Source organism: Lynx canadensis, chromosome C1, assembly GCF_007474595.2.
Source record: "Lynx canadensis isolate LIC74 chromosome C1, mLynCan4.pri.v2, whole genome shotgun sequence".
In the NCBI taxonomy this organism is placed as follows: domain Eukaryota; kingdom Metazoa; phylum Chordata; class Mammalia; order Carnivora; family Felidae; genus Lynx; species Lynx canadensis.
In genome coordinates, this window is record NC_044310.1 from 162,661,428 (window position 1) to 162,688,121 (window position 26,694).

The window sequence follows — 26,694 nt, forward strand, 5'->3', positions numbered from 1 at the left end:
AATCTTTAGGAAATTATTATTTACACATTTCCTTCTTGGATGGTGTTTTACAAAGGCATCCTGAGCCGCGTGGGGCTGGTGTTGTTTTCTTTTTGTGCAAACCACTTGGAAGGTAGCTTTTACAGCTCTCCAGGTTCTAGAAAGAGCATGGAAGCACCAGAAGCTAACTAAACTTCTATTTGTGTAACAGGGTTGAACTGGACTTCCTTTTGAATGTTTGTATCTAAAATTCATACATCTTAAATTCTGTTTTATGACCTCTAGGACTCCACGACAAGGGACTGTATCTGTAAAAATTGAAGTATTACATCCTTTTTGTCTTTTTCATTCCCCTTAGAGGTCATCAAAACGGTCATTTTTATTCATTCATGAACATTTTTAAATTTTTTTTTTTTCAATGTTTATTTTTTATTTTTGGGACAGAGAGAGACAGAGCATGAACGGGGGAGGGGCAGAGTGAGAGGGAGACACAGAATCGGAAACAGGCTCCAGGCTCCGAGCCATCAGCCCGGAGCCTGACGCGGGGCTCGAACTCACGGACCGCGAGATCGTGACCTGGCTGAAGTCGGACGCTTAACCGACTGCGCCACCCAGGCGCCCCCATTCATGAACATTTTTAAAGTGATGACATATACAAAGATAAAAAGGATATTGGCTCAAGGAATTCACCATAGGTTTCTCCCATTAAATACAGTGTGAAAATGCTCCAGAGAAAGTGCGAGGGAAGCTGGGGGAGGGGCACTGCTCAGGCTTAACCTGTTGGGTGACCTGTGGGGCAGGACTGGGGCGTGCGTGTTGGAGGGATTGCATTAGGAAAGGTATTCCGGGGGCACCTGGGTGGCTCAGTTGGTTAAATGTCTGACTTCGGCTCAGGTCATGATCTCATGGTTTGTGGGTTCAAGCCCCACGTCGGGCTCTGAGCTGACCACCTGGAGCTTGGAGCCTGCTTCAGATTCTATGTCTCCCTCTCTCTCTGTCCTCCCTCACTTGTGCTGTCTCAAAAATAGACATTAAAAAAAAAAAAAAAAAGCTGTTCCAAGGAAATCAACGCCACCCGGCTTGAACCAAACAATGGGATGTTTAGAGAATTAAAAGGAAGTTCAGCATGGGCACAGGTGGGGATGACTGCACGGCAGGGTCGAGAGAGGCACTCAGGGCCTTTTCCATGCCTACAGATTCATACTTTGCCCAGTGAGCCATGCAGGGCCTCTGAAGATCTCGAAGGTGAGTGACACGGTGAGATGGCAAGGCTGGCAGAAATCAGGTAGGAGGCTACATGTGGCAGTAGTCCAGGTGACAGATGGTGTGGGCTGGAACTCAGGCAGCGGTAAGAGAAAGGGGTGAAGGACTTCTGTGGGAGGCAGAATCAACAGGCCTTGGTAACCAACTGAATCAGAGGCACAGGAGAGGGGAAGAGGGCATTAACAGAGGGAAACAAAAGCAGAACAGGTTTGGAGATGAGGGGGGAGGGCAATGGCAGATTGAAGACTTCTGCAAAAGAGGAGGTAGCTGACAGAGTAAAGTTCCCAAAGGTATCAAATGGACGTAGGATCCAGGGCAGAGGGATTAGCTTTGAATTAAGAGGAAAATTATTTTTCCCATTCGCCAAGTTGGGAAAAGGGAAGGAGGGCAGTGGAGGGCTGTGCAGGAGTGATGGGGCCTGGAGGCCAGAAGGCTAAGGGAGTCTCTGCATTAGAACAGAAGTTTAGTTACTGAGCCAATGACGAGTTTGGTGGAAGGGGGGACAGGAACTGGAATTAGCCGGAAGTTCCGAGAAGCAAGTTCCTTTCCTGGATGACACTAAAGTCCCAGAGTAAATGTCAAGCACATGGAAGGAAAAGTGAGAAATATTTTTACAAGGGTGAATGTGCTCTACAGGTTTTGCTTTTACATGAAGTGTTACACAATCAGTGACGTTTAATTTACATCCTAATTTTTTACCAATCCTTAAGAAAAAGATACCTTAAAAAAACTAATTGCACAAGTTACGCAACTTAGAGCAGTATGACGAAGAGCTATTCCGTCCAGCACAATGGAAGCGGGCTGTTCCTGCAGACAAGGCCCTAGGGCTCTGACACCTGCAGATGACTGTGTTCAATAGATACGGTTGTGTTATGATTACCTGCCTTAAAATGACTGAATCAGAATGTATTCAAAATATAATCATTAAAAGGTCAAAGGTTGCACTTGGGGGATTTTTTTCTGCTTAGGAGGACACTAAGAAAGAAGTGGGACAGAATCTGGGAGAAGGGAGGGCTGGACCAGTTCTCAAGGGGTCCAGGGGCTCGGCCCGAAGGCCCACATTATACGAGATGGCAACTTTTGTCTGGAATGCCCTATAATATAGAAGATACCGCTTAGGGATCAGCAGCTGGTCGGCATTTGGGGCATCAGAATTATTGATGTCTTTACAGCAGAAACCACTAGCAGACGATCATTAAGTGACGTTTTCATAGGATTTTTATTCTAAATGGCTCCAGATTCTTATATTTCCGAATGAGAAATGAGTTTGAGTTTCTTCTCGTTCTCCAAGGCTGTCGTGTCAGCTCTTTCTCCTCCTCCTTGCCCCCCTCATCCCTTTTCCTATTCGCTGATTCTTAGCTGCGAATGGGGTAACCTGATGAGAACTGTGCTAGCACTGGATGTAAATCAAGAACATATGTCATCTATGTTCCTTTTGAAGGCCTTTTATTTTTTTTAAGCTTATTTCTTTTGAGAGAGCGCGCGCGCGCGAGAGAGAGAGAGAGAGAGGGAGAGAAAGAGGGAGACACCCAAGCCCCCATGTGGGGCTCAATCTCACAAACTGTGAGAACATGACCTGAGCTGAACTCAAGAGTCGGACGCTTGAGTGACTGAGTCGCCCAGGCACCCCTGAAGCCTTTTAAAAGAAAAACACAAACTTCTGGTTTCTTGTCTGTGTTTCTTGAAGGTTGATGGACAGTGGTCTTGAGATGCATGAGGTATTAATAGCATCTTACTTTATTCTGTGACATCCACTAATCTTTAGTTACTGTTTCTGCTGTTTACGCTGTGACCTTAATGACAAACACTGGCTTTATAAGGTGGGAAACTGACCAGACTATTTCTTTCTTAGAGTTATTTGAACAAATCACTTATTATTTTCCAAAAAGAAAAAAAAAAAAAAAAGGATTCCTTTGGGGAGAGTGTTTTGGTAAAATAATCCAAGAGAGCAGTCAGCATCGGTGTGTAACATGATCAGGGAGGTCAAGGATGGTCCGGAGAAAAGCAACCTTGTAAATTGGCCACAGGTTTTTTTCTAGGCCACGTCCAAACCTCGGGTACATCTTGACAAATGAAAGTGACACGGTACATGGCACGAATCATATCTTCATGGACAAAGGGCACTGCAACTAGTTTTAAGGTCCTTTTCTCTTCTGCAACTGGAAGAAAATGCAACACTATGGCCATGACATTTGAGATTGCTTTTCACCTGTGGACAACTCCCTTCATGTTAACACCACTGACATCATTTAGAAACAGAGATGAAGGACCGAGTTAATTAGTGGATCCCAAAAGTCTGTCACAGAGAAGGCATGATCAGGACCAGGCTGAGAAGGGCAGACAGGAAGGGAGGGAGGTGGGTTACTGAGGGGCCCACGTGGCATAGGCTAAGGGTCGCGTGCCTCCTGGACACGGGCCTAGGTAAAAACTGAAGTTCTTCTCAATTGGGCCTGCTGTTATACTGCCCACACCCCGGCTTCTGTAAGAAACCCAGCGCATGTTCTCCTCAGGTTTCCGACATTTGCATCCAATTTGAATGTCAGTAATAGAAAGAGAGGCAAAGAAATCTATGCTATGGGAAGAGACAGAAAATTTCAGCCTATCTTCATCACCCCTTCCAAGTCATAACACTCCCTCTAGAAATAAGCCTGAATGCAAACAGTCACCGAGTATGCCTGCAAAGCTTGCTGCAAATGTAAACTATGTTGGAGGCGATAAAAACATTTGGGGAAATGAAATTTTGCTTTGGGGGAAGGGGACTGACATTTGGGGAGGCTCTGGTGAGTCAGCTGTGCAGCCTGTACTGGGTGATGAAGGGAGAGAACAGATGATCAAAATCAAAACAAAAAGCAATGTAGGTAGATAGGCAGCTGAGCAGGAAAGGCTTTTTCTCCACCCCCCCACCCCCATTTTTATCTTTCGGGCAACCAGAACATAGTCTTTGAAGTAACCGCTTTTAGCCGCACCAAGATGCCTTAATTTTGATCCAAATATTTGAAACTTAGAATTTTGGTCCTCATTTTGCCACTTCAGTTAAAGTATTGTGATTTACACCATTAAGTCATGAGCAGAGCGTGTGTGGCATTGGCCATGAGCATTAGCAACAAATCTATAAAACTGTGTAGGGGCTCCCTGCAAAACAAAACAAAACGGAACAAAAAACAGTGGGGGTGGGTACTCAAAACAGGAGTATCTTTAGTATCAAGGCAACACCTTCTTATCGTCTCGTTAAATCTAGTCAGAACTAGTGGCCTCAAATTCTTTTGGAAAAGTCTGGAGCAGTAAGGTTTGGGCACCCACTGGCCACAGCAGGCAGATGCGCGGAGGCGCTGGACGACCTGTGAAGGGGCGCACATGCTAACGGCTTCTGTAACTCGCTGACTGAGCGGCACACGCATAATCTCACAAGACTTAACACAGTCCGAAGCATCATTTTGGAGCAGATGACCCATGACAGAACATCAGTGACCTAATGTTTCAAGAGTGAAAAGACACTGTTCAAAATTGAGGGAGATACAAAGTCTGCTAGACCTACGTTGGCCAGACCACGAGTCAGTGATGTCCCCTTGAACATGAGAAATAAGAGTAGGAAACACAGTACTATACTGTCAGACTACAGTAATCTAGTCTTACTTTACTAGTAGGGCAATATGATAATGCGATAATAATATAATGGGTTCCTCATCATACAAAATATTATACAATAAAAATGGTTTTTATCGATTGGTGTCTAAAATGGCACCTTAAGTGTACAGAACAAGAACAAATTCTTATCAATTCCACTCATATAATCCATTTCCCCCCAATTCTACGCAGGCCTTCTTTCGAGGGTTTAGATTTCCTTATGGCTTCCTTAATGATCCACCAGTCCTCACCCCACCTCCCAAATCAACACTATCTCAGTGAGGGAGAAATATCTCTAAAACCATAGCTGAGTTAATTGTGGTGTAGACAAGTGAACTTACTTAGAATCACACACAACCATATTAATGCTCGAACATACACACAGTTTCTTGTGTCCGTGTTCTGTTCTCAGCTGCCAGAGAGGCTACTTAACACAGAGCCAACAATTTGAAACCTAGGAATCAGGCAGTAGAAATTATCAAAGCTGTCAAGGCATTCCATTTATTTATTTACTTTTAGTTACAAGGTACTTTATAAGTTACAAGGTTTACTTTAGGTTACAAGGTACAGAGTATGTAATAAATAACATAAAGATAAATACAACCAGTAATTTTAAAACACTTTGTTTCAAAATATGAGTGTTTAAAATATCAGAAAACCCATGATTTTAACGTAGACTTTTTTTTTTTTTTAAGTTTTAGAAGCCAATCTCTTTCTAATTTCTTTTTTTTCCTCTTTCCATAGGAGCTTTAATGAGAACTCTACCTCTAAACTGAATCATGGTTAAAGTTTAAAATTGTCAAATGTCATAACATAAAACACTTCACTTTCGAAGCTGAGTTTCATTCCTTGGATGAATAAGTTTGCATTCAAATATCAGTAGTAAAAAATCAACACCGTGAATCAATACTTCAAAACATCAGTCTCCTAAAGTTATATGATGAAGGTTTGATAGGAAAATAAATACATTGGTTGTGCAATAAAAATCACTTACAATCCAGAGCCGAGTGACAGATAATCTCTACACACACATTTTAGATAGGTAAACTGAACACCAAGAGACAAACTAGCCTCAGCCCAATCCACATTATCTTATGACCCACAATTCCTTGAAGCCAAGACTGTCCCACATATAACCAGGTTTCAACTTCTCCTTGGCTTAGTTGTTAAGAATGTCATCTGAAGTTTACTGTTAACATACATTATATTATGAATGGAGGTATTCCTATCATCTATCAGGAAAAAGGTTAGAATAAAATGCACAAGAAATTATTAAACTGTAGTTAAAACCTTTTTTAAAACTCTAGTGAAAGAGAGTCAAATGTTCTTCATTGTTTTTCTTCTATTTCATGGGTTACTGCTCTTTAATATTTCTTTCCTTCTATTACTTGGTTTAATTGGGTCTTTTTCTAGTTTTAGGCAAAAGCTTATTAATTCATTGATTTAAGGCCTTTCTTTCCTAAAATAAGCATTTAGTGGTACAGATTTCACTGTAAGCACTATTTTAGCTATATTCCACAAATTTTGATTTGCTGTATTTTTCTAACGTCTCTTCTGATTTCTTTAATTCATGAGTTATTTAGCAATAAGCTGTTTAATTTCTAAACATGTGGGAAATTTTTCAGGTATCTGTTAGTTTGAATTTAATTCTGTTGTGGCAAAAGGATATACTTTGTATGATTTCAATCCATTTACATTTGCTGACACCTGTTTTATGGGCCAGAATATTGTCTATCTTGGTGAATCTTTCACGTTCACTTGAATAGTATATGCATTCTGTTGCTGAGTAGATAGAATATGTCTGTAAATATCAATTAGGCCAAACTGATACTGTTGTTCAAGCCTTCTATCTCATTAATTTTCTATTCTATATTCTATCATTAAGAAAGAAGTTTCTACCATTGAGAAATCCACAATCTACAATTGCGGATTTGTCTATCTCACTTTTTAGTTGTTGCTTTATGTATTTTGAACTTCTGTTATTAGGTGAATATAAATTTTAAATTATGTCTTCTTGATGAATTTTACCCTCTCTACTCCCAATATTCCTTGTTCTGAAAACAACTATATTTATTTAATATAAATATAGCCACTCTAATTTTCCTTGAATTACTGTCTACACGGTATCTCTTTTTCTTTTGACCCTTCTGGGTCTTTATACTTAAAGTGGGTTTCTGTGGATAGCATACAGTTGGATTTTGCCTTTTTATCCAATCTGACAACCTCTGCCTTTTAGTGGAGTGTTTGGGCTATTTCCATTTAAGGGAACTATCAATATGATCTGGTTTAAAATCTGCCATCTTGCTTGTGCTTTCTATATATTCCATTTGTTCTTTTGTTCCTTTTTCTCTCTTCTTCCATACTTTTGAATAAACTGCATATTTTTATGAATCCCTTTTATCTCCACTATTAGCTTATAATGATTTTATTTTTTAGAGTTTGCTCTAAGGTCTATAATACATCTTTAACTTCTCAGTCTACCTTCAAACAATATTAAACCACTTCATGTATAGCGTAAGAATCTTACAACATTAATTCCACTTTCCTCACCCTATATGTATGTTATGCTATTGTCGTCATTTATTTGTATAAACTACGTAATATTAATATATATATATAATATATATATACATTTATATATATAATATATATATTTGTTTTAGTCAATTATCTTAAAGACACTGAAAGGAAAAAAAACCCATCTTTTACATTTACCCACATGTTTACCACTTCTGGCATTCTTTTGTATTGATCTAATTTTCCACCTGGTATTATTTTCCTTTTGTCCTGAAGAACTTTTTTTTTTTTTTTAATTTTTAATGTTTATTTATTTTTGAGATAGAGAGAGACAGAGCATGAACAGGGGAGGGTCAGAGAGAGAGGGAGACACAGAATCTGAAGCAGGCTCCAGGCTCCGAGCTGTCAGCACAGAGCCCGACGCGGGGCTCGAACTCACAGACCGTGAGATCATGACCTGAGCCGAAGTCGGAAGCTCAACCGACTGAGCCACCCAGGCGCCCCTGAAAAACTTCCTTTAATATTACTGCAGTATAGGTTTCCTGGTGATGAATTTACTCAGCTTTTCTTTGTTTAAAAAACAAATATTTTTATTTTGGCTTCATTTTTATTTTATTTTATTTTATTTTATTTTATTTTATTTTTTTAAAAATTTTTTCAACGTTTATTTATTTTTGGGACAGAGAGAGACAGAGCATGAATGGGGGAGGGGCAGAGAGAGAGGGAGACACAGAATCAGAAACAGGCTCCAGGCTCTGAGCCATCAGCCCAGAGCCCGACGCGGGGCTCGAACTCACGGACCGCGAGATCGTGACCTGGCTGAAGTCGGACGCCCAACCGACTCCGCCACCCAGGCGCCCCTTGGCTTCATTTTTAAAAGGTATTTTGTGTTGGATATAGAGATCTGTATTTTTTTTTAGTTGTTGAGGACATTGAAGATGTCACTCTATTGTTTTGCATAGTTTCTGATGAGAACTCTGTTGTCACCATTTTGTCATCTATATGTAAAATGTATTTTCCTCCCCATCTCCCCTCCTGCCTTTTATAAAACTTTGTAAAATACGTAAGAGTACCAGTGACAAAGGAACATAATTTGTTTCTTCTGTTGACATATTTCCTTACATTAAAATGACCTTTAAAGATGTTAATAAACAGCAGTGTAAAAATCATTTCTCTTCTTTTTTAAAAAAATGTACACTGGATTTCTGTGTATGAGTGTGCACATGTAAGATCCTATAAAGCCATAAAATTATAAACACATTATGAAGCTGGAATGTGAAAATACAATTCAAGAGAAACTGAATACATGTTTAATTTCTAAACCCCAGAGACTTCCTTCCCCTACACATTTTGATATCATATGGGAGGGATGAACAGGCTGAGGTAGAGTGTCACTTTAGGAATAAAACTTTTCTTTCCCATAACCTGTGTTTTCTCCTCTCTGCTGCTCTGTTCTCTTTAGCATTGGTTTTCAGCAATTTGATTATGATGCGCCATGGTGTTTTCTTCATATATTTTTTTCTATTTGTAGTTCACTTGTAGTAGTTGGGTTTTCATCAAAATTACTATATCTTCAAAATTATTATATCTTCAAATAATTGTACTGTCCCCTGGGCCCTCACCACTGTTCCTTCTGATTCCAATTACACTTTGAAGTTAGAAGGCTTGATATTGTCACTGATGCTATGTTAATTTTTTTTTTTTTTTCTTTCTTTCTGGGAGCACCTAGGTGGCTCAGTGGTTAAGCGTCCAACTTCTGCTCAGGTCACAGTCTTGTGGTTCATGAGTTCGGGCCCTGCATGGGACTTTGCACTGACAGTGCAGAGTCTGCTTGGGATTCTCTCTCTCTTTCTCTCTCTCTGCCCCTCCCCCACTTACACACACACACACTCTCTCTCTCTCACTCTCTCTCTCAAAATAAATAAAGTTAAAAAGAAAGTATTCTTCCTGGGGCACCTAAGTGGCTCAGTCAGTTAAGCATCCGACTTCGGCTCAGGTCATGATCTCACAATTCATGGGTTCAAGCCCCATATTGGGCTCTGTGCTGACAGCTCAGAACCTGGAGGCTGCTTCAGATTCTGTGACTCCCTCTCTCTCTCTGCCCCTCCCCAGCTCGCACTCTCTTTTATTCTCAAAAATAAATAAACATTAAAAAATTGTTTAAGAAAGTATTCTTCCTTATATAAAAATATTCTTTCTGCCCTTCATTGTGGGTATTTTCTTTTGGTTCACTATTTTTTTCTTCTTTGATGCCTAATATGCATTAATACCATCCAATGTGTTTTTCATTTCAGACATTACATATACATACATATATATATATGTGTGTGTGTGTGTGTGTGCGCGCGTGTATATATGTATGTATAAATGTGTGTGTGTGTGTGTGTGTATATATATATATATATATTTTTTTTTTTTTAAGTAATTTCTACACCCAATATGGGGCTTGAACTCACAACCCCGAGATCAAGAGTACCATGCTTCATGGACTGAACCAGCCAGGTGCTCCCATTTCAGATACATTTTTAATCTCTAGCTTCAATTTCTTTCCTCACTGCTACCTCTAGTCTATTGCTAATTCAGTCATGCTACTAAGATGATAATGCTTTGAGGACTTTTAAACAATGTCTCATGCATTATCATGTTTTTCTACTCCTACTGCAGGACAAAACTCTTCTCAGCCCTGAGTGCATTTCAGAAATTGTTCAGCCTATTGATTTCTGGTTTTGTTTTTAAATATTCTCCTCCTTTCACGCATATGTAGATAAGTACTTGCGCTAAGAGTTGAGAAGATCCCAATGCAGATCCCTAGAGCCCTTATGTATAAGCTCTATAACTCCAGGTACAGTGCCCCCCAAATTTCAGCTGCTTTCTTGCCTCACCAAACTCCAATCTCTGTGTCTTCCACTTAGCTAGGCCACTGGGCTCTCTTTAGATTCTCTCCCCAGGTGTTTGGCCAAGAAACTGCCTCCAAACAATAAATGAAAACAACCTTACGACCCCTCTTGCTGAGTTCCTTTTTTCAGTATCACAGTACTGCACTACCTGTTCAATATCTGACTGTTGTCTTAGATGTTTTTTTCTGGTTTGTTAGTTGTTTAAGATGGGAAGGAAAATCTAATTTCTCCATGGTGGCCAAAAGTGGAAGTTCAGATTATATACTTATTTCTAAAACTGATCTTTCATGTGAGCTTGAACCTGGGACTTCTCTGGGCTTCAGTTTCTGCACGTGCAAAATTAACTTTATCAGTAATTCTCAATGTCCCTCATAGAAGCTCAACTTCTTCAGGATTCTTTTGTCATCATGCTCTAAGAATAGGCCTCTCCCAGCAATGTGTTACACGGACACCGTGGTATTCAGTAGGTTGTGTACTAGGATTGTGGAATTAGTGACCTCATTCTGTAATTTAATGTTGATGTTGGCATTTCTTATTTTTTTAGCTACACAGAATAAATGTCTTCTCTTTGGATACCAGTTCTCAACCCATATGAATAGTATGGAACTGACCCCAGTTCCAGGACAGAGTATGTGACCTGGATCTAAGCCAATCAACACATTCTATTCTCCTGCCCAGAGTTACTGGTTCAGAGATAAGCATATAAGATAATTGGGCCAATGTCTGCCAGGCCCGGACTTTTTTGTTCAGTCTCATTGTGAGCTGACTAGAGTCTGAGAATATTTAGAGCTGGAGCTTCCGCAGGCCATCGTGTCACAAGTGGGAGATTGCAAATGAATACAGAGCTGGGAGGCAGGGTTCTGGTGCCATTTTAAGCCCCTAAGTCAAAGGATACCAACCACCACCAGACTTTTCCTACTATAAAGGAAATAAAGCCAATTAATCCCCTTTCATTGGGCCTTAACAAGCATAAGAGTTGGGCTTTCTGACATTTGCCACAGAAAGTCTCCAACTGTTCCATCAAATGGTAAATATCAATCATGGGTTCCAAATAGGTTTTTAAAAAGACACTAATTGTGGAGTAATGAGCTATACTGGCAACCATCAAAACAAAATCTCATGCTTCCTAGAGATGGACCTTTTTTTTTTAGGAACAAGGGCACTATGCAAGCATGTCAGGCAGAGTCATAAGCAGTGGTCTGGGTGTGGCACATATAAGGGCTGGGGCTCTAAACAGAGGGAGTTCTATAAGAGAAAGGAGTGAACTTAACATTTTAGGCCTGATTTGGGCAAATCCATTTGCACAGCTAGCCGAAACAGGTCATTTCTAATACAACAGACTGTAGGATATCACCTAATATGACAAGAATCCCTGGACACCCATGACCTTAAAATAAATACATTTTTTGGTGTTAATTTTTATGTCTGCATAACACTTAAAAAAATTCACCAACTCTATTTTTCATCCCTTTATGTTCATCCCCCAACATAAAAATATTTTTTAAATGAGCACTTGATGATGTTTCAGTGTAATACCACTGGGCTATTTTTCCTTTCCTTTCTAGCTTTCCTATTTTGCACCCAGAAGAATCTTAAGATAATTTAAGAAGAGGGGTTAAGAAGCCTAAAAAAAACCAAAACAAAACACTACCAGCATGATGTTTGTTGGAAAAATAATTTGTAGTGGTTTCTCAGATACCAGTAGTACTAATAAAATATTTATGAAAGAAAAATCAATATTTTCATGTATTCACTTAAAATAATCTTTCCTAGACTTCTCTTCCACTTATGCATGTATCTCTTCTCTCTGTCCTTTGGTCCCTTTGATGAAGGCAATGATATTTTTGTGTTATGTACTAATTACATAAGAATACTGAATGCTGCCTAATCATGACAGTAAGTGTGCTGAGTACAGATAGTTACTGAGTAAGATGTTATGACCTGTGCATATTCTTCAGACATCTGCTTTGACCATCTTATTAAAGCCATGGTAGCCTTCACTCCCAGGGAAGACTTTCCTCTGAGGAACGTTGACATAGGGGGTCACAAAGAAGATGAAGTACGACTGTATAATTTGCTAATTAAACAAGGTTTAAAAATTAGAGACATAAAATATTACATCTGTGTCCTACTGGATTATAAAATAAACAGAATAGGGGCGCCGGGGTGGCTCAGTCGGTTGGGTGTCCGACTTTGGCTCAGGTCATGATCTCGTGGTTTAAGAGTTTGAGCCCCGTGTCGGGCTCTGTGCTGACAGCCTGGAGCCTGCTTTGGATTCTGTGTCTCCCTCTCTCTCTGCCCCTACCCAACTCACGCTCTGTCTCTCTCTTTCAGATATAAATAAACATTAAAAAATTTAAAAATAAAATAAGCAAAATACAAGTAAGACTCAATCCTCAATTAAATCGAAGGGGAGAAGGGAAGTATGATACAAGTTACTGCAAAAAGTTGCCTTTAACATACCAGTGTGACTCAGACGTGGGAAAAACTGATCCTTGAAAGTAAGATTATTATGTGGACACAAAAAGCATTAAGAACAGAATTTTGGCAGAGGTGACGTCATCATTATCGTCATTATTATTATTGTGTGTTCTTCCTATGGGTTTATATCCTTTTATTGTTATTGCAATGAGAGTCACATGCTGGGCTGATTCTCTGCTTTGAGATAAATTTTAGAGATGCCAATTTTTTTTTAATTGAAAAATAACTGACATACAGTGTTCTTTAGTTTTAGGTATACAACCTAGTGATCCAGTATGTATATATATTACAAAATGGCCACCACAATATGTCTAGGTGCCATCTGCCACTATATAAAATTGTGACGATATTACTTTCTAGATTTCTTATGCTGCACCCTTCGTTTCCTTGTCTTATTTATTTTATAACTGGAAAGCCATACCTCTTAACTACCTTTATTTTGTTCATCTCCTCACCCCTCTACCCTGTAGCAGTCATCAGTTTATTCTCTGTATCTATGAGTTTCAGTTCTGTTTGTTCATTTGTTTTGACTTATTTTTTTGATGTCTGATCTTATGTGTTACTTTTAGAAAATCTCATTTTTGATGGGTCTCAGACTTAGAGGAAGAAGCTCTGAGGACAGCCCCCATCTCTGGGAAATCTGTTCCTGGCACTTTTCTTTCTGGTTTCCTTCATTCTCTTGACCAAAGGTTTAGCATATTCTGCAGCCCCTTCCTTATTTTTTTTAGCGTGCTGTTTCTTTAGACTTCAGAGCAATATGTTGACTTTTGCATTGGAGGACACATGGAGTAACAAAGCGCCGAATCTTGGGTGCTTTGGTCCTAGGTTTCTTATCTTCTTTGTTTAGCGGATTTTTCACAACATACTGGCGGACATCATCTTTTTTAGGGAGACTGACAAGTCTGTCGATTCTGCTAGCTCTTTTGGGCCCCAGGCGATGAGGCACAGTAGTATCCGTGAATCCAGGAATATCTTTCTCTCTCTCTCTCTCTCTCTCTCTCTCTTTTTTTTTTTTAACAATGATCAAGTTGAAAACACTGAGGTTGGCATCCACAAGGCAACCCCCAACAGATCGGCACCTTCTTTCCCCAGTCCTCCTTGGTTTGTAGCAGGCATGTCCCTTACCCACCAACAGGCAGACATGGCCATGGATCAAGACACCCTGCTTCATGGGGAAGCCTTCTCATTGCCACCACTGATCTGGACCATGTAACCCTTCCATTGTTCACTCAGAGCATCAGAAGCAACTTCCGTGGCTGTTCGCTTCTCATAAAATGTTTGAAGTTTGCGTTCATCGTCTACTTCAATGAGTTTCTGGCAGCCCGTAACTGGGAAAGAGCTGTTCAGCTTCACCCTAAAGCAGGCTACTGCTGCTGAAGTGCCATGAAAAAGAGCTATTTTGATTTGAGCTTCCACATATAACGAAATCGTATAGTATATGTTTCTCTGCCTTGACGGACTTCCTTTCTGTGACTGATGTAGCATAATAATTAATTCATTAATTAACCTCTAGATCTATCCATGTTGTTGCCAGTGGCAAGATTTCATTTTTTTATGGCTAATGTTTTATTTTACACACACACACACACACACACACACACACACACTCCACCCCACATCTTCTTTAGCCATTCGTCTACTGATAACACATAACACATTTAGGCTGCCTCTATATCTTTGCTATTGTAGATAATGCTGCAATGAACTTAGGGGGGAATATGTCTTTCTGAATTCGTGTTTTAATTTTCTTTGGATAAACACCTAGAAGCACAAATACTTTATCGGAAGGTAGTTCTGTTTTTAATCTTTTGAGGAAACCCCTTACTTTTTCCCCGAAGTGGTCGCAACAATTTACATTGCCACCAACAGTGCATGAGGGTTCGTTTTTCTCCACGTGCTCACCAACACTTGTTATTTTTTCTTACTGATTCTAGCCATTCTGACAGGTGTGAGGTGATACCTCATCTCACTGTGGTTCTGATTTGCATAGAGATAGCAAATTTCTAAAACATTAAATCAGTAGGATGGACAAAAACACTGGAAATAGTACAATGTCAGATGTAGTTTGTTGGAGGATCTCACATTAGGATATTAGGAATATGAATCAGAACTGGTTTGGGGAGGCAGCCAGGCTCTCTCTTAAGATGTTTAAAAGTGACAACCCTACATTTTAATTTCAAGGCTGGCTTGAAGTTCCTTTTTTTTAATTGCTTTTTAATTACATTAAAAAAAACCAGTGCACTTAGTTCCACCAACAGTCTCTTTGTGAGAAAGACAAACTTCAAATCTCTCTCCAAATTTTAAAGCAGCATAATCAAAAACAGACAACTGGGACCACATCTAATGATAAATCTAATGCACTGCAAAGGAAACAATCAACAAAGTGAAAAGGCAACCTATTGCTGGATCATAAGGTGGTTTTATTTTTATTTTGGGGGGAACCTCCATACTGTTTTTCATAATGGCTACACCAATTTACATTCATAAACCATGTACAAGGGTTCTTTCTCCACAGCCTCACCAACACTGGCCATGTTTTGTCTTTTTGATAATAGCCACTCTAACAGGTGTGAGCTGACATCTCACTGTGGTTTTGATTTGCATTTCCCTGATGGTTCATGATGTTGAGCATCCTTCCACATACCTGTTGGCCATCTGTGTACCTTTTGAGAAATAACTATTCAGGTCCTTTGCCTGTTTTTAACTAGGGCTGCTCTTTGCTATTGAGTTGTAGGAGTTCCTTATATATTTTGGATACTAACCTCTTATCAGGTGTATGGTTTGCAAATATTTTCTCCCATTCCATATATGCATTTTCACCACGTTAATTATTTCCTTTGCTGTGCAGAAGCTTTTTTTTATTTTTTATTTTTTGGGTAGACACATTGTGTTTTATTCATTCAATGACATACTATTTAGCAACGAACATGAATAAACAACTGACAGAACAATATGGGTGAAATCTCATAAACATAATGTCCAACAAAAGACACAAGGACTTACACATTGTATGATTCTGTTTACACAAAAGTCAAAAACAGGCAAAACTGATACATGGTATTAGAAGGGGTACTTTTGAGGGAAGGGAGAAGAAGTGGCCAGGGCAGGAGGATGAACTTCCAGAGTCCTGGATGTACTACTGCAGAAGCTTTTTAGTTTAATACAATCCCACTTGTGTATTTTTATTTTTGTTGCCTGTGCTTTCAGTGTCCTATCTGAAAAATCACTGCCCACACCAATGTCAAGAAGCTTCTTTCCTACATTTTCTACTAGTAGTAGTTTTACGGTTTCAGGTCTTATATTTAAGTCTTTAATCCATTTTCAGTTGACTGTTGTATATGGTGTGAAATAAGGGACCAATTATTTATTTTTGCATATAGACATCCAGTTTTTCCAGCATCATTTATTGAAGAGATTATCCTATCCTTATTTAGTGTGCTTGGCACACTTGTTGAAGATAAGTTGCCTGAAGACACATGGATTTATTTCTGGGCTTTCTGCTCTATTTCATTGGTCTGTATGTCTGTTTTTATGCCAGTACCATACTGTTTTGATTACTGTAGCTTTGTAATATATTTTGAAATCAGAAAATACTGATGCCTCAAGCTTTCTTCTTGCTCAAGATTGCTTTGGTCTTTTGTGGTTCCATGCGAATCTTACGATTTTTTCTATTTCTGGAAAGAATGCCATTGGGATTATGACAGGAATTGCATTGGCTCTGAAGATCATTTTGGGTAGTGTGGACATTTTAGCAATATTAATTCTTCCAGTATATAAAAGATTAACATTTTAAATTCCCTAGCCTCATAAAATGGCTATGGAGAAGTATAAGCAACGATGTGCAAAACTTGCGAAACGTTTCTTTTTGGATTATTTCGTGGCGGTAAGTAACCTTCCCCATGACCTTTTGCTCTGGCCTTGTACTTGAGGCGTCATAACCAGCTCCTCAGCCAGCATTACAAACCGTAAGAAAGATCCATGGGGCCGAGGCTGAGGAGGTTACAATGCTGGGGGCAATGTAGAAGCCTGGAAATGCATGAGTCTTTGCGGTCCTCCCCACCACCGTTAGGGACAGAAATAAAAAGCAGAGTAGTATGTGTTATTTTTGGCTTCTGTAGCATCTGATAAGTACTATACCAAATAACAACTGAAACCGTGCCTACAGGGATCTTATCAATGGTCTTGTCCAACCTCCCACTTTCCTCCATGACTGCCCTAAGGAGACAGAGCCCTTGCTCTGCACTGAGCTTTGTTATTTTTATCTTCTCTTGCAAGTGACCCACATTAAGAACTGGGAATTTGTCTGTGTGGAATTACAGATACATGTATTTGTATAACCTAGAAATATGTATATATATGTATGTGTGTATATATGTATATAAAATTCAATTCAGTATTCTATTTGGAGGAAAACACTTATTCCTTTTTTTTTTTTTTTTTTTTTTTTTTAATTTTTTTTTTCAACGTGTATTTATTTTTGGGACAGAGAGAGACAGAGCATGAACGGGGGAGGCGCAGAGAGAGAGGGAGACACAGAATCGGAAGCAGGCTCCAGGCTCTGAGCCGTCAGCCCAGAGCCCGACGCGGGGCTCGAACTCACGGACCGCGAGATCGTGACCCGGCTGAAGTCGGACGCTTAACCGACTGCGCCACCCAGGCGCCCCATCACTTATTCCTTTAAAACGTCTGTTTGCTCCTCCTGTAGGTATGACATGGAGTGTCTACAATGTTTAACAGTGAGACATTCCAGGCTGCCTTTTACATCAGTCACACTGCATTTAATTTCTTTTATAAGGCTTTTATGACTCAAAACGATATTCAAATTTCTGACCACTTAAAACGTGAACACAGATTCTCCAAATATAAGACCGCATGATGATATCAGGAGTTTTCCTGCATTTAAACAACTCACATGAATCTGACTGAAAGATCGTAACAATACAGGTCTTAAAATCGCGTAAGATGCATTTTTACGTTGAAATGTCCTGCTGCCTAAGAAGTGATTTCAAAGTAACAGCAATCACCACCACCACCCACCACAACAGTCCCTCCTGTCATACTGTGTGCCCATTTAGTCCTTCAGCAGATGTTTCTGCTAAAGAAATGGGGCTGGCGGTGGTGCGACTGCTGGTGGGGATCATACAACGGTGGCCACAGTCCCTGACTGTACAGTGGACTGTTAATATAACTGGTTTAAAAAACTATCCCTCCATGGGTGCCAGGGTGGCTCTGGTGGAGCATCCGACTCTTGATCTCAGTTCAGGTTGTGATCTCGCGGTTCCAGGGGTCGAGCCCCACGACAGGCTCTGCCCTGACAGTGTGGGGTCTGCTTGGGATTCTCTCTCTCCCTCTCAAAATAAATAAATAAACATTTAAAAAATAGATTCCTTCATATATAGGTTATTTTAATTCTTTTTAGAAATCAACATATTAAAATTCTGTCCTCATATGGGCCTTAATTATGGGCCTTAGTAAAGCTTTAACAGTGGAAAACAAAGTAATTATATTAATAAATCTAATGATCTCGATATATTTAATCAAGAGAATTTTAAAGATTTTTGCTTTTATTTTTAAGTAATTTCTATATCCACCATGGGGCTCGAACTCACAACTCCGAGATCAAGGGTCACACGCTCCACCGACTGAGCCAGCCAGGTACCCAAAGAGAATTTCAGAGCTGTAAAAGACCTTCTAGATCATGTAGTTTAACCCCATGTTTCACACTGACTCTATTTTTATTTGCTGGTTCATTTTGCATCTACTCTCAACGGGTATCAAATGAAGACCACAGGGCTTGGACCTGTGTCCTTCAGAGGGAAGGAGAGACCACTTCCAGCAGGAGAGCTGGCCATTTCGATCCTTCAGTTTGTCAAATAGCAGAATGTCTGGTCTGTGTGCCAGGACTGGAGGTCTTCGATCAGTAATTTTATTAAATATTATAAGGCGCATGCTATAGTCTTATTTAATTATAGTATCAGTTCACATTTCGGGATTCATTGCCTGCATACTATCCCGGCAACATTCAATCCATTGATATGTCACATCTTTCATTTATATGCAGAATGCAAGTTATCTGAGACTCTAAAGTGAACCAGTCGCCACTTCAAGACTACCTTGAAAAAAAGGACTAAACTCCTATTTTAAAGTGTCCTCTCACTATAATCCTTAATGTTCTTTTCTTTTAATTATTTCATTTGCCTAAGTAGCCAGGTGTCTGTGGTTGTTTGCATCCTATAGAAGCTTTATTTTAGAGAGCTATTTGGATTATACCAAACGAAACACCAAATAGTTAAATTTGGAGGGAGGAAGAGGCATACAGAGGATTTCACTGTACTTGTTGGTGCATGAACATGCAACTGCTCTTACATAACATCTAACTCTGCCTGGGAGCGAAGAGAGAAGCAAGAGCTTTCGTTAGCCCCACAGTCATGCTAGGGTTCTCAATTGTATCATGACCTCCGTACCTGGGCAAGAAAAAGTCCTGGTATGGATTCAGAAAAAAATGCCCACTTAGGGGTCAGTTGTAATAACAAAAACAGGAGCTACCCTGTACCTCACGCATACCAGAAATTCAATTTTTCCGAAGTAGAAGCAGCAGTGGTTTCAAGAGAAAGCGGTGTGCCCAAGGTCATACAAATGATCAGCTCCTGAGGGTCAGGGCTGGGTCTCAGTTATCATTGTGTCCAGAGAGCCTCAGATGGAGGATGTAAGGATGTAGTCACGGCTGGTGGAGTGCCTGTGTTTTACTTTTAACGTCAGAGAATGTTTTGTTTAGTTTTTGGTTTTGAGTTTGCTCAAGAAATTAACACTTGTTTGTTTCATCTCTCTGTCTCTCCTTCTCGTGTGAGGATAGGGGCAGTTCTTAAAATGAGAGGTTTATCCAGGAAAGGGTTAAAATTATTTTCGTCCTATGTTGACAAGTTATAAAGTAATCAGTTTTAAAGGATGTGGTACATTTATATTTCAAATGATGACCTCTCTGTGAGAGACAACTATGTTACTTGTGATTGATTCTTCATCAAATCCTTACAAATAACAATAGAAAAAATTTAAAAGGCCATGTTACATAACAGTAAGTGGGAAGTCTTCCTGCTTTGTTTCACTTTTTTCTATTAAAAAAACAAACTCAAAAAAACAAAACACCTGTCTGGAGGAGTTGGGCCCGGTTGATTTTTTTTTTTTTTTTTTTTTTTTTTTGGTATCTCACCTCGGTGAGTTTCACCAAAGGGATAAGGCATTCTTGGCTTCACCTTCTGAAATGAGATTTGGCAGCTGGTCAACGCCACAGAGCAATGTTATATAACCAGGCAGTTCAAGAAGCAAAAAAGAAAAGCACATTGAAATGAGGCTTTGGAGAGTGGGCTTGTGGTCAGCAGAATCCACTTTTACCAACACAGAAAATAGTCAATGGCAAGGCCGTGTGAACGACTATCGCCATATAAATGCTCAGAGTTCTTCCCATTATAAATGTCTGAACTGCACAGACTCACATATCACAAGCGGTGACCTTCTAAGTGAACATCTGTGTGGGAGAGAAGTGCTCCTGCCACAGAGTCTGAATTCTTTCGGGGATGTTCTTGGAAGTCAAGTATGACTACCCCTCCCACCTTTCTTTTCTCTTTTTTATAATGCCTCCCCACAGAAATATTTTTTAAAGAACAAAGAGTAATTTCAATGCAAAGAATCAAATTGTGAGACTTCTGACCTTATTAGCAACTATAAAAAATATGTAACACAACTTCACCAGTGTGAACTCTTTCCTGAGCATAACTTAAAAAAAAAAAAAGCCCACTTGATTTTAATTTTTCAGCTCTGGTGAAGGAAGCAGACTTCTTTTTAATGTGCCTTCTCCTCCCCCCCCCCCCCCCGCCCCAACACAGTAACACAGTTTGGGTAACAAGCTAAGGGTCACAACTGGTCCCAGAGCCAGCACTTTCTGGCTGCTCAAAATTTGCTCATTAAAACCATGTATTAAATTAAAATTGAGAAATTACTGGAAGATAAAAACCAAACAGAGAGAGAATGTGCTTGTTTATGCAAATCCCTGAACAGACTTACTATTTGCTTTTAATCAATGAACTTGACTTAGCACTAAAATGGCTTAATAGGTCAATCTGTTCCTGCTGAACACACCAGAGGGGGCATCTTTGGAGATACATTTTAAAATCTCAGCCATTTCTGAACAGTATGCATAGTTTCTTGCTTAGGAACTTCAATGGCTATTTTTACCTAACATGCACACAACTTGATACCTGCAAAAGAATTTACTTGGGGTCATGCTCTTCATAAAAACCCCGTAAGACCAGTTTGTTGTGCAAGAAGCAGCCGAGGCCTACTAACTTGCATGTACTGTTTAGGTTCATAAATGGAAGATATGGTTGAGACTAGATACACATACTGAATGGTCTCAATCTCATTTAAAATCAAAGATACTAGTTGAAAGGTAAGTTCCCTAAGAATCTGTTTAAAGAGGGAGAAGAAAATGCTATTTGGTTTACCCTGAAATAGTAGCAGTCTTTATACAACCCAAACATTTTAGAATTTACCCTTTATCCTCAAATGGTCTGAAGATCAAAAGAATCTATTCCTCACTAAAAAAGTAGAGCATATTGGGGGCTTGGTATGTAGCATCTGAGTAAAATAAATGCTAGCGTTAAAAATCAGGATGAATCGCAAATCTGAAATGAAATTTTCTACTACAGAGCCTGGTACCTTCCGAATGAATACATCTGCTGAATAAATGAGTAAATGGAAGATCAGGGTTTCTCAGCCTATCACCTTTCGAAACCTCTTCGTATACCCTCTTGTATTAAAACGAGTGACATTCTGTCTACACTGAAAACAGAAAACTTCATCGTAAAGTTGTGTAACTACTGTGAAGTTACTCTAGCATTGCTGGTGCGTCCACCCATGGAGTGTCGCTGGCTGTTCTCGTGCACAGCCTCACACTAGGTTTTCCCAGCCAGGCTGCAAACGACTGAAGTTCAAGGCCTTCCATCATGCTACACACGCAGGCAACTTGAATCAACACACATACCGGCTTGACGAAAGAGGACTATAGTTAGTAAAACACATTAACACAATAATTGAAAACACATACAAGGGGAAAGCAGTACTCAAACAGTAAAGAGAAGCTGCTTGTACGAGCAGTGACAGCCCGATGGTGGCCACCCTCCTCTGCTCGTGGTCAGTGCATTAACAGAGGAGAAAAGACAGAAACCGTGGGAAATGCAGACCATCTGCTCCATCCAGATGCAAAAACACACGCCTCTTACAGCCAAAGCTTTTCACCAGAACCGGACGGAGATCAGATCTAATCCTCTCATGAAATATCCGACAAAGGTAGTTAGACAGATTTGCATCATAAAAATAGTGCCAAAATCATTACCGAATGAGACCTTTTAAATGTCAGTCAAGACTTTACCATTAACAGAATACTAAATCAGCATTAGAGAAAATGGAGTTGGATTCTATTAGCTTTAGTCAGCTATTCCTTAAATAAAATCATGCTTAAAACATCTTCATTCCTTAAATAGTAAGAATATTTTAGTCCAGTCATCCTAGTTTGAAAAAGACATCAAAAGCTATTCCTTTAATATTCAAGTAATGTGCATTTCCTTTCTTCTAAGAAAAGGTTAAAAACAAATATTCTTACCTTGAAATTGTGAACCTTTTCATATTTTGGAATTTGCTCGTTTTCTTTCAGAGTTGCTCTTCTAACAAGTGATGTCAACTGCGAATAAGCAAAGAGTTTCAGAGGTTGCCAGATTGTCACAGACGACTTTTGAGAACCCAGTTTCATTCCCAAGGCTGCTATCAATAAATCTTGCTGACGGCCCTCTTGTTTTGATTTGTGAACTGCAGCTCTATTAGTTTTCCTACCCGACCAAGACTCTTTGGATGGCATTTTGGAATTCGCAGGAAAGCAATAAAACCTATATTGATCTATGTCTGTCGATGAACTCTATTCAGCTAACAAATGAGCATTCTGCCAGCCAGCACAGAACCCTAATCTACAGAGAGCTGCAGAGAAACATCGCGGAGAGGTGGAGGAGGATGATGAAGCACTTCTTAAAAAGAGGTCGACTAACCAGAAAAATTCTTCTTTCTTCCTTTTTTTTTTTTTTAAAGGGCTCTATATTTAAGCTTCTGAAAACTTAAGAGTCTGAACAGAAATAAAGAGTCGATGCTAACATACAAAGCATTCAGCATCTCTCTGTCCCTTTTTAAAAGCCATGCAATTTTGACAAATGATACATTTCTAAAAGCTTTCTTCTCTATTCACTATATTACTGTCCATTCTGAATGAAAGATGCCTACATACTGCCTGTAGTCAGCTTCTAGCAACAGACACCCTGTGAAGCCCCTAGCAGGGAGGGTGGGGAGGGAAGGGATTTGACAAGGAAGGCTGGATTAGACTGGTCACCGTAAGAAAGGAGATAACCAATGAAAATCAAGCAACAGTATTTAAGTGTTGTATTCCTCAACTCTGTCTCTTTTCCTCCCTCCTCTCATGTAAGATTTCTTGCTGGCTCAAGGCAGGAAAAAAAAAAAATCAGTGGGAAGACAATGAGCAATGAATGAGTCATGCATTATTAACATATGGAATATTTCGTTTACCTATTAAAAGCAAAGGATGATTAACATACAGCACCAGAAGAATTTACCATCACTGCCTGGTAAATTTTGAAAGGCTAATCTATATCCTCCTTTGTGCTTATGGACTGAAGTTAGTTAACAAAAACCCAATTTTATTTAAGATGAGCAAAAGCTGGTATTTTGATGAAAAAGAAAAGGAGTTTAACTAGGTAGCATATTATTTTCATGCAGAACAAGGAGCGTGCATATAACACTGCTAACACACCCTGGAGTGGTCAGTTTAGTCTCCCTGCAAGGAGGAGTTTTGTTGTGAATCTGTACTTAAATGGATCCAATCTTTAATTATTAGTCTCAACATTCTTAATTCAAAGAGCTTGAGGCCAGGTCATCGTGGGAGACAGCTGGGAATAATTTCTCATGTACACAGGTCCCAGATGTAACTGTGCTTATAGGACCCATGGATGCTTGTTTGCTGATATAAAAAGGTGGGAGGGGTGCTGGGTAAGAGACTCAAACCCAGCTCCATTTAAGAGAAGTACCTATACTTTTTTTGCAAAACTGATAGAAGAAGCTCACATTTTCCCATATTGGTTCCCTAAACATCGCCCATCTGTTTCCTCAGGTTACAGTAATTGAGTTGAACCCATTATGATTCTAATTGTTACACACTGCATTTAAAGAACCAAAACCCATATTTAAATGAATTCAGTCCGTTTGCTTAGCACAGACTGTTTATCTCAGATTTCATAAGCGATAGAGGGTAGATGCCTGATGTGGATTCTAGTTTAATTAGGGCACGAAGTTGTCCTTAAACCATGCTGAAGATTAGAAATATTGAATGATTTTCTGAACATCCCCAAATATTTTTTTATTTACTTGAGTCTATAGTACCTTCTTTAAAAATGTCTTAACTCTTGGGGCACCTGGGTGGGTCAGTCAAACATCCAACTCTTGATTTTGGCTCAGGTTATGATCACACAGTTTGTGAGACTGAGCCCCACGACAGTCTCCATGCGCTAACAGCATGGAGCCTGCTTGGGATTCTCTCTCTCCCCCTCTCTCTGCCTCTCCCTTGCTTGTGCTCTTAAATACATACATACATACATACACACATTCATATTTTTAAAATGTCTTAATCTTAAAAAAAAAAAATTCTAGGGCATCTGCTCGGCTCAGTTAGAAGAGCATGCGATTCTTGTTCTCCGGGTTGTGAATTTGAGCCCCATGTTAGGTGCAGAGATTACTAAAAAAATATATACTTAAGAAAAAAAAAGTTAAAAAAAATTTTTCTAAGTGAATAAAAGGCAGAAGTTAATATTTATACCTATAGATGTTTCATTTCCACAAATTTATATCCTTATGTGATTAATAGAAGACAAAAAAAAAATCCCGTTCCAAGAGAAAATACAATGTAAAGAACTTTCCTTGCCTAACCTAAATTACTTTTCAGCTTAGACCTAGTTTGTCATGTGATGACTAAAAATATAAACGCCAGCCAACTCTTTAATCATGTACAATGCAAGGTGAAGTTTATCTGATTCTCAGTAGACCCCAGAAAAACAGATTTCAAGGGCAAACTGAACACTAATTTTTTTTTTCTCTACAGTGTTTAACACTTCATGTTTACATTACTAAGTTAAAGAAAACAATCACCCATGTACCCAAAGTAGTTTTTTGTGTTTTTTTTTTTAATTTTCCTGAGTATTTCTGATCAAGGTTCTTTATTGTAGACCATCCCCAGTCCTTCAGCTGTGGTAACCAGAGTTCAATCAAAGCATAAAAAGACTAATGGTAGAGAAAATTCTTGGCTGGGCAAGAGTGAACATTTGTCATTGTTCACTGAGTGAACATTTGACTTTGCACAGTCACACTGTTCTTCCCGAATAATTTTTGTGCCTCATTGGGACACACTGGGTTAACTGCAATTTGTGCAGCTACCTGGGGCAATAAGGAGATAGAAAACAACAGCTCAGGAAGAAGTTCTTAGCTACCCTCAAAGGGCTAGGGGTTTGGTCACTACTTGCCATAATGCAATTTCTGCATTAATTTTGCTGAACGAGCTCTCAAGTCATTAAGAACTGCTAATTCTAAAATTTAGAACGAATATCAATGCTCTGATGTCCCAAATATACACCAGTCATTCTTATATTTGGTCACATTTAGATACTAGAGCATTTGTTAATTATGGTTGTCTTTTATGAAGTATCCATGTTCCAGGCACCAATCTAAGCTAAGCACTTTACATACAGAAGCCCATTAAATCCACCGAAAGATTCCTATGAGGCACATATTATCCTCACTTTACAGCTGAAAGAACTGAGGCCTCCAGCAGTTGGTAGAAAAGAGTCGGGCTCTTAAGCATTATGTATATCCATCCAAGCAAATGAGAAAATGAGAGGAAATTTTAAAGTCTGGGTAGTTGTTTTCCTCGCAGATTCTCTTCAAGGTGGTTCCTCCAGTTATTTTCTCCTTTCGACTTTAAAGAGCGGCAATAGATGGTAAGACAGAGTAAGCAATGAGTAACAAGGGATGGTAAGAAAAAGTAAAAGCTAAGATCCCTAGATCTCAAGTTCAGTGCGCAGTGCATACAACAGGCAACGCAACCTGCAAGGCTCCGTCCACACACACCCTACTTCACTGAACCTGTGATGATCACCAATTAGATGTGATTTTACCCCTCCGTGCGCCTCAGGGGCCTTCACTTGTTCATTAGTTATGAGATGTACCACATTCTACCTCCTATCACAGTTCCTGTGAAGCTACTCACATAGATTGGGTCTTCTACATCTTTGTATAAACCCTGAATTTAGCATAGTAGCGTGCACAAATAAAGGTCCATTAAATACTTGGTTAAAAAAGCAAAACCAAATGAAGGGAGCCATTCTTATTGGCAGCCGGTACATTAGGGGGAAAAAAAGATAGGATTTGAAATCAGAAACACTATAGTTTAAATCCTGACCTTGGGAGATTTGCTTAGTGCCTTGGTTACCTCATTTACATACATACGCTGGGCAGTTTACAAGAGATGACATAAAAGAGGAAAAGACTTTCTGCAGATAGTTAGAACTCAGTAAATGACGGTATTATAGGGGTGCCGGGCCAAATATGAGCTGCAGGTTATGCTGTGGAGTATAAGACATAGGTTCTCGTCCTCGAGGAGTTGGTAGATTAATCTGCTTTTGGTTTATACCTTATAGACATGCTTGGAAACTCCTGACCTTCCCTATGGATTATGGTCTTTACCAAATCTCCCAAATTCTAGTCCTAATCCTTTTTTTTTTTTTTTTTTGAAAAAGAGAGAGAGAGAGAGAGACAGAGGGAGGGAGAGAGAGAA

General features: G+C 39.4%; 1 protein-coding gene and 1 long non-coding RNA gene across 5 annotated transcripts in view; one reads left to right on the forward strand and one right to left on the reverse strand.

Annotated features, from left to right (window-relative positions):
* The window catches only part of LOC115520874, a 69,015-nt gene extending 46,050 nt beyond the window's left edge, over window positions 1-22,965 (forward strand). The window contains exons 1-2 of one of the 2 annotated variants that reach the window (XR_003970883.1): window positions 21,466-22,103; window positions 22,468-22,965. This is a non-coding gene — a long non-coding RNA (uncharacterized LOC115520874). Of the gene's footprint in view, window positions 1-21,465; window positions 22,104-22,467 lie in introns of those variants that run through there. The other variant, XR_004344020.1, reaches the window with a different exon arrangement.
* The window catches only part of CHN1 (chimerin 1), a 204,998-nt gene that overhangs the window by 26,693 nt on the left and 151,611 nt on the right, over window positions 1-26,694 (reverse strand). For all 3 annotated transcript variants that reach the window (XM_030325608.1, XM_030325609.1, XM_030325611.1), the window contains one exon: window positions 22,417-22,494. In XM_030325608.1, coding sequence (XP_030181468.1) covers window positions 22,417-22,494 — 78 coding nt within the window. The remainder of the gene's footprint in view (window positions 1-22,416; window positions 22,495-26,694) is intronic.